At 44.1% G+C, this 7,980-nt stretch overlaps 1 protein-coding gene across 1 annotated transcript; it reads right to left on the minus strand.

The window, feature by feature from the left end:
* Positions 1-1,145: 1,145 nt before the first annotated feature.
* Positions 1,146-3,990, minus strand: Emc (Basic helix-loop-helix domain-containing extra-macrochaetae). The gene has a single exon (XM_076765280.1). The coding sequence runs from the start codon at positions 3,455-3,457 to the stop codon at positions 3,074-3,076; it is 384 nt and encodes a 127-aa protein (XP_076621395.1). The 5' UTR covers positions 3,458-3,990; the 3' UTR covers positions 1,146-3,073.
* Between the last annotated feature and the right edge of the window lie 3,990 nt (positions 3,991-7,980).

Consider the following 7,980-nt stretch of genomic DNA (forward strand, 5'->3'; position numbering starts at 1 on the left):
ACAGTCAGTCGGATGGAATCAGTTCCCGTGGGTATCCCGTGAACCCAAGGTTCCCAGGAACGCGCACGCGACCCGGGACAGGGAACACGGATCAATACGAACTTTGCGAACTCCGACACGCTGCGACGATGCGTCGTTTGTCCGTACCTAGGCCCTCCTACGACGGAGACGAACCACCGCGCGGCTCCTCCCTCGCACGTGTGCGTGGATTATTACGTACACGTGTGCCCATTTAACCCCACCCTGAGATCGTGTCTCGTAGGGGTGTATTCGCTTGGGACGCTCGCGGATTTATCGCTTTCAGCGATATAGGAAGCGGGGAAACGACCTAACAAGAAACTGCCGATGGGGATCGTTACGGACGAGCTTGATCATAGAGCAGCAGTCCCTTTCGAGGGAATCGTCTTTCCCTCCCTCTTTTTGCATCCACCATTCTAGTCTAGTTTGCGAATATCCCGGCTTCATGGACACAATTCGCGAATATAAAGAGACGAGAGGAGTTTTCGTTGTTCATTTACGCTCTTAAACACGTGAAACGATTATATCATCGTACGATGGTTTTTAACCTCTAAACTCATATTGGAAACAAATCGTAAAAAATGTTTTCAACCCTATTTGTCATACTGTCACGCTAGTTTTACATGTCTAAATGTCCTCGACATTTGTTAAGACTGTAGTGTGGAAAATAGAAATATTTAATAATTCAATGAACGATTTTGCGATACGTAAGTTTGAAGTGCCGGTCACTGGTGACCACCAAGGCAGCCAACGTGTTAAATAATCTATTTTCTGCAAGTAAAAAGTAGTCGAACGAAATGGAAAGTAATTTTTAAGAAACAAGCGTTGGAAACCTAGCTCGCTTGACGATTTGACGGAAAGTGAAAGTAAAAATGTAGCTTAGCAAGTTGCACTTCCTTGTAAGTACGTTCTATTCGCGCAGACAGGTGCAAAGGACATTTTTAACTTACTTTTGGACGAAGAATCATTTTCCTTTTGATTTTCCATTTCTTAATGAGGAAGGTTGAAACGTTGACAAATGAGGTTATGTTTTTTTTAGAATCACTATACGATGATAGCTACTATAATAATTTAACCGTCAGTTTTGTTCAAACAAAGTAAAATCAAACACGAAGATCTCTTTATCGAAATATCGGTCTTTTTTATTGGAAATGACATTTAAACAATTTACGATACATATGATTAGCAAATTCACAACAGCTGTCAGCAAGTGGAAAATGCACGTCGGATGCAATCAGATAAGTCAGGAATCTTTAATTCTTTGTATACCATCAGGGTCCATTGGACCCAATTTTTCTTTTCTTTCTTGAGCAAGTTAAAATTTTCAATAATTTTGTTTTCACCTTCTTTTTATTACTGTTTCCGCAAATTATTCGCAAATCTATTTAGAAACATAAAAAAAGATAAAAATGATACTTGGGCCCAGATGGTAAATGACAATGTTCTCTTCCTGACATACCGTTAATGTTAATCCCTACTTTTTCGTAATATTTAAAAATAACGAGAACGATATTTATTTATATTTTTGCGTATATTAATCGATAAATGATCGATTCATGAAAACGTTTAAGAATTTGTTTCGCATTATTTTCATTGCAAATATATGATAAGTCGCATTTAAAAAATGAAAAAGCAGTCGCAGTATGCCTTTTACGAAAGTCAAAATTTGAAGCCGTGTAAAGGAATTTCGTGATATCATTCGTTTGGGTTGTATCATAAAATATGACACACTGTATAATGTTCGGTAACGAATTTCTAGGGAGTCTGGGAGGGAGGATTTGGTTTCGATTTTCGAACAAAGAATTATGGACGCAGGAGTGATTTGTATGGACACAGTTTGCATTTATTTCGCGTGCGTGAATGTGGCACGCCCGCGCGACAATATACTTACACTTTACAGCCTTTCAGTCTTCGCGAATATACAATAGTTACGGAGAGAGATCTCTAAATTATAATATGAAAAGCAATAACAATGATAATAATCATGTGATAATAATAATAATAATAATAATAATAATAATAATAATAATAATAATATAGTATCGACATTGCGATTAATGTAATGAATAATCATAATACAAATAATTTGTTTTATTATCTACAACAGGAGTCCAAATAATACAGGCTCTGGTCAACGCGACACGATAAACATTTCTCTTTCACGCGAAAACTACGAAAGAAAAGAAGAGAAGATCCATTCAAGACCGGTTGGGCGGGGTGTGTGCTCTAACGCCGCTAATTTAATTCCAGGTTATACGTTGAGTCGTCCCGGAGCTCCTCTGCGCGTCGAGTAGCAGAGAAAACTGGTGAAAATATTCCCGCGAATTGCACCGATTCACCCCTAACCGGTCGTGAGTGACCGATACTTCAAAGTGAATGAACAGAATGCGAGGAAGAGAGATCGAACTAACTTCTCGCATTATGTACTCCAGCACAGAACACAGTGGTACCGAGGAGAAATCAACGCGAAAGAAGAAATGCAACGGAAGGGGTTAGGAGGAGCCCAGAGACGCGGATATCGCAGAGGATTACAAGGATTTAGGGTGATCGAGAGGGGGTGGGGGATCAAAGGAACAACGGGCGTAGAAGTGAGTCGATTACGATGAGAGGTTGTGCGAGGAATGCGGCGAGTTTATGTACAAGTATTTACATCTTTCGTCGAAGAAAGAAGCTCGTTTGGCCGCGAAAGGCCTGCTTTACAATTCTTCTTCGTCTTCCCCTTTTCTTCATTCCGCTTTCTTTTCAGGTGCCTCGGTGTCGAACACATCCCTGGCTACTCACTGGGTCTGAACACCTGAGAATCTATTCCCTTTCCGTTCCCTTGTTTCACAATGCATCCGACAAAAGCTTCTCTCCTGTCCTGGGGTCTTGGATCCTGAAGAAATGCCGAATGCAACCCGTCCTGGAACGCTGCGAAGAATAGGTTCCCTCGATCGACTCCCTGAAGAAGATTCGAACGGTCCCGAGCGACGTTGAAACCGTAGGTCAGCTCGTCAGCCCACGAGGATAAGCTCGAGCGACCTGGACCTTACTGGAGCTCGTCCGCCGACGCAGGTCACCGTTCCGTGACCAGTCCGGTCATCGTGGTCGTCGTGGTCGTCGGCGATGTCGTCGACACGGTCGTCGTGGCGTTCAACAGCGGCTGGAGGGGCTGTCGCGGCGTCGTCTTCGCGATGCTGGATTCGTGGTGGACGTTCGTCTCCTCGAGGGTGGTTTGAAGATCGCAGATGTACTCGATCACCCTCTGGATCACCTCGAGCTTCGACAGTTTTCGCTTCCTCGGCATGTCGGGGACCAAGGACCTCAGTTTCGTCAAGTAAGCAGCCACTTCTTCTGCCTCGAGATCGCGACGAGTCCCGTTGATGCCCAGACTACTGTGCAGGACACCGCGGCTTGGCGGCACTCTGCCGCCCACGGGGCTCACCACCATCGCCTTCATGTCGTGCGCGTACAAATTCTTCCCCTTTGCTCGAACCGCGGATGAACCGAAGCGACGGTCAACCGCCGGATGAGTAAAAACAGCGAAGAAATGTGGGTCGACTCTTAATTCGATCACGCACACCTCGCCCGGTTATCTAACTGCTGGACGGCGGTGCACGTACACGCACCCCGTGTATTTATCGATCGAACCAAACCCACTAAAGCGAGCGCACGAGAGACAGACAGAGAGCTTCGTCCGATCGGACGTCCACCGTTTTCTATTTCGGCTGCTACTTTGTCCACAGTGTTTTTTGTTGTTCTATTACGTAGGATTCTCCGTCATAAACGTGTCACACACATACACAGTTTACGGTGGTTCGATTATCGCGACCTCGTTTCACTCGCGGGAAACATCGTCGAATTTAATCGTTGATTTGCGCAGAGAAGTGCAAAGTGGGTTTTCGGGCGCGAATGTGCTGAAGGAGAGTGCAACACGGTCCCCGTAGCGTATGCGTCTCGCTCGGCGGATCGAAGTCAACTGGCCTCCGCCCCTCACCTGCACCTTTTTATAACCTTCCCCCACCCTGCGTCCTTCTACCCCCGCGACGCCTCCACTACTCGTACGGCGCAATCGTTGCCTGAATAGAATAGCGTTGGACTCGAATCGCTCGCGAAACGGATTGTTATCTGACCTATTTAATACGTGCAACTTTGGTAAATATTTATACACATGCACCTTTTTATTGTACCAGCAGCACGATGTTTACCATCGATGAAAGTGGAATTGCAGATTGCATTGTTTCTATGATATTTGGACGATCAACGTTTGAGCACGAACTAATGCAATTGAACTGTTGTTGCAATGGCAATTAAGTAGCGAATTTTTGCAATTTTAAATAATAGGAGAACCATCTCTGAAAATTTTGATTTATAAAAACGCAGTACTACTTTAAAAAAAGTTCCATGTACACATGTTATGTCTCACGTCCATAGTACGATGGGCAACACTTGGAGACCATGTGCTTAAGATCGAAAAGACTATGTTCCTCGTGGCTCTTCAAATTCGACGGTGTTCTTACGCCAATCGATGAGTCAAGAAGACCATCAATTAAGAGCTCCGCTCGACCACCCTGAAACCTTGTCTGCTTTTCCTCGGATACTTTCTATCCTTTAATTTCTCACTAAATAACCAATTCCTGACTAACCACATCCAATTCTACTCATGTTACACCAATACTGCCACCCATCGAAAGCTCATTCACCGATATTCAAAAACCATAGACCATTCTCTCAACAAATTTTTTATTTGCAATACATTTTTAAATGGTGGCCCTTAGTCACTTGACTTGTTACTTGAACCTTGATTATCGCATGCGAGTCTCATTCATTGCACGGTGTTGACAATGGACAGGATGGTCGTTAAGTAAGGTCAGAGGCGCTACAGATGCATAAATAGTGGGGATACGTTATACGTGGCTACTATTAATCGAATCGATCGTTGCAGGAATCTTCAGTCCCATCGCTTCGGAAATCTGAAAACTTCGCCCCTCGTTCGTTAGCTTTTCGTGGCGTTCGGAGCGATGCGCGGCAGTTGGACGCGTCGAGCCGATTCGTCGAAAGGCGCCGTTTCCTCCTTTCGCGAACATTAGAAGGAACACGGTACCCGTGGCGCGAATTACAAGCGCGGCGTGGAATAATTTGCAGGAAGGCGCGACAGAACGCCGCTAGGAATTCCAGACGGTCTATCTCGTGTCTCCTCCCCTCTCCCCTCTTTTCTCTGTCGACCCAACCTCACCCCGCTCGGGTAACTTGTTCCAGCGAAATCGTTCGGGTCGAAGCCGACCGTAGTCGGGGGTGTTTGACGACCATGGGACCAGAGGCGTCGGCGGGACAAGCCGGGCGTGGAAGAGAAGGGCAACGCTGCGGTTCGGAGGGGTAGGAGGGGGTTTGCGTGAAGGGTTCTAGGCGCGGGTGGAGGGGAGAGAAGGGAGACACGACCATTGTTGAACGTCCGGCGGCGCCAGCCACTAGCCATCACGGCTACCACCACCAAGAGACGCCCGTCGCACTACCACCATCGTTTCACCGACGACCACCGTCCTCGTGCATTGCCCATGGTTCACGGGCTCGAGCACCGTGCACCGCCAACCTGTACACCATGATTCCGGCCACGGTTTTCTATGCACGTGTACGTATACGTGCGCGGCGGCGGCAGCGTTCGTCGAGACTCTTGCCTTCTTGACTTGCGTGCTCGCGCGTATACACGCCGACGTTTTCTCCGTCTCTCGCTAGCGCTCGTTCCGTTCTCTCTGTTAGCACCGCGCTGGTCGTGACTCTGGTTACTTGGGAGTCTCGTTACCGGTCGGGACAAGAATCCACCCGATGTCCGGCGCTACGGACACAGAACAGAGGGAGTCCTTTATTATGCTACGCTTCGGAACGAGTTCCCCGACGAGATCCCGACGAAATTACGCCGCGGGAGGAGAGAGAATGGGAGTCGAGGCGGCGAGCGATTTCTATTAGCTCCGTTAACGATATGTTCGCTCCAATTCCTTTTTACGAATTTTGTATTTGCCTCGATTTCGTGAAATAGCCACGGTTATAATATAGGTGGCGATATACACGAAACCGGTGTTATATAAACGTACAGTTAAAGTCGGATGTATGCCCGAAAATTGGTACCCCGAGTCCAGGCGTTTGTGGAGTGAATGGATCGATTCTAATTAAAAGAAAGGTCCTGTTTGCATTTGGTTTACTTTACTAAAAAAATATTAAAAGATTATCTAGGTTACATTAAAAATACCGCGTAACGCGGAGCGTTTTGGAGTACATGGGAATGCGGCTTAATGCTAGTGGTGTTGGAACATTTCACAAAGACGCGTACTCCGCGACGCGAAGAAAATTAGAATCCGAGATGTGGACAGCAGATTCCGAGGTAAGCGTGTTATCTGACACCGTGGAAAGATCGTGAGATCTCCCGCGGGAGTGCCATAAAGGTGACTTTTCATTGCGACTGCTGCTCGGAGAAGCAAATGATCGAGTATTTTTTAGCGAATCGTATTCTAAATGTTTACGTTTAAATCTTAATGATTAGACCCCTATGAGATTACAAAGAATACACGCGCGTTTTACAATAGAATACCATTTTAAACGGAAGAGAATAGCGAATCGGAAGAGGAAGCTATTGGATGAAATAATAAAGTCATGTTTTATAGAATTTCTCGGGTACTCTTATGGTCGAGTGAAGCACGTGGTGAACGTATAAAGCGGTGAACGTGGAGATGCGAGTGTGATAATCGAAAATGCAAAGCATAACGGGGCGCGCCTCATTGCGCGCGAAATCCCGTCGTGATAAAGATTTTAGATACGGGAAATAGTTGGTCGAGATGAAAACCGAATTTTTTTTCGTTACTAAAGGCGAAGGCGTGAAAGGAAGAAGTAGCCTAACGGGGAACGTTGAAGAGACGCTTGTCTCGAAATTATTTTATTCAAATAATATTCTATTTTTATAACAATAATCGCTTTGAACTTTTAAACCTCAAACAGCAAAAACGAGGACATTCGTATTTTGTTTATTCGATATCATTTTCGTTTTCTTCTAGTACAGCTCGGTTAAAAAGGGTGTCGAGTCGCTTGGTAAAGTCAGCTACCGTGTTAACTTCAATGCTACCATGTTTTTAATGCGTACTTAAGCAGAGAGTGCTAATGGCAATATCGACACAATCTTTGTATGTTAAGGATAACGTGTTTAAGCATTCAAGAGTTTAAAAAATGTTATATAAATGTAGGTTCTAACGTCAACTCTATCCGAGTGCACGCATGTTTCTGTCATAGTACTATGGCTGATTTATTTTGTTAGTCGTATCAGTTCAATGTGTGATACATGATATATGTATAAACTGCGATAATATTAGCTTTCGAGATGTCTGTCTCGACATAATAAGTCATAAATAGAACAAAAAAACAATTTATTTAAATATAGTTTGATTAAATTAATTGGGTAGTTAAATAAGAACGCGCGGAATAATAGATGAATTCAGTTAAGGAACGATAAGTGTGACAAATATTATTGAGTAGATTACAAACTCTAGCTATAGAATCAGAGTCAATTAAATTGACTCTCTGCGATCAATAACGAAGAGATAATTTGCTATTTACGTAAACTGTTATAAATTATTACTATGTCATGGCAAACAATGGTCTCTATGGGACTATTTTCACATTTTACGTATAATAATTAAGTTTTTGGACGAGAAGGATGTAAAATAGTACTTCCATGATCTGAAAAATTGCCATTGGAACAAGACAGAACTTAGGACAATTAAAATTATGGCGCAAAGATAAAAATACGAAAAATGCATATCCGACGCTAACAAGCGACTATTATACATATACCTAGCTGCGTAGAAATTTAATTGAGGCTAAGAACGAGCGTACAACGTACGAATTAGATTGCTATAATATATGCTTATGAGATAATAAATTATTTTGTCGAGAGAAATACGATTTTCCTTGCGCAATTGCATTAATTCCACGTCGGTA

This window comes from Colletes latitarsis, chromosome 5 (assembly GCF_051014445.1).
Source record: "Colletes latitarsis isolate SP2378_abdomen chromosome 5, iyColLati1, whole genome shotgun sequence".
NCBI classification, from domain to species: Eukaryota; Metazoa; Arthropoda; class Insecta; order Hymenoptera; family Colletidae; genus Colletes; species Colletes latitarsis.

Bases quoted from the DNA above. Each gene is read 5' to 3' on its own strand.
- Emc (XM_076765280.1), bottom strand. From the start codon at position 3,457: ATGAAGGCGATGGTGGTGAGCCCCGTGGGCGGCAGAGTGCCGCCAAGC.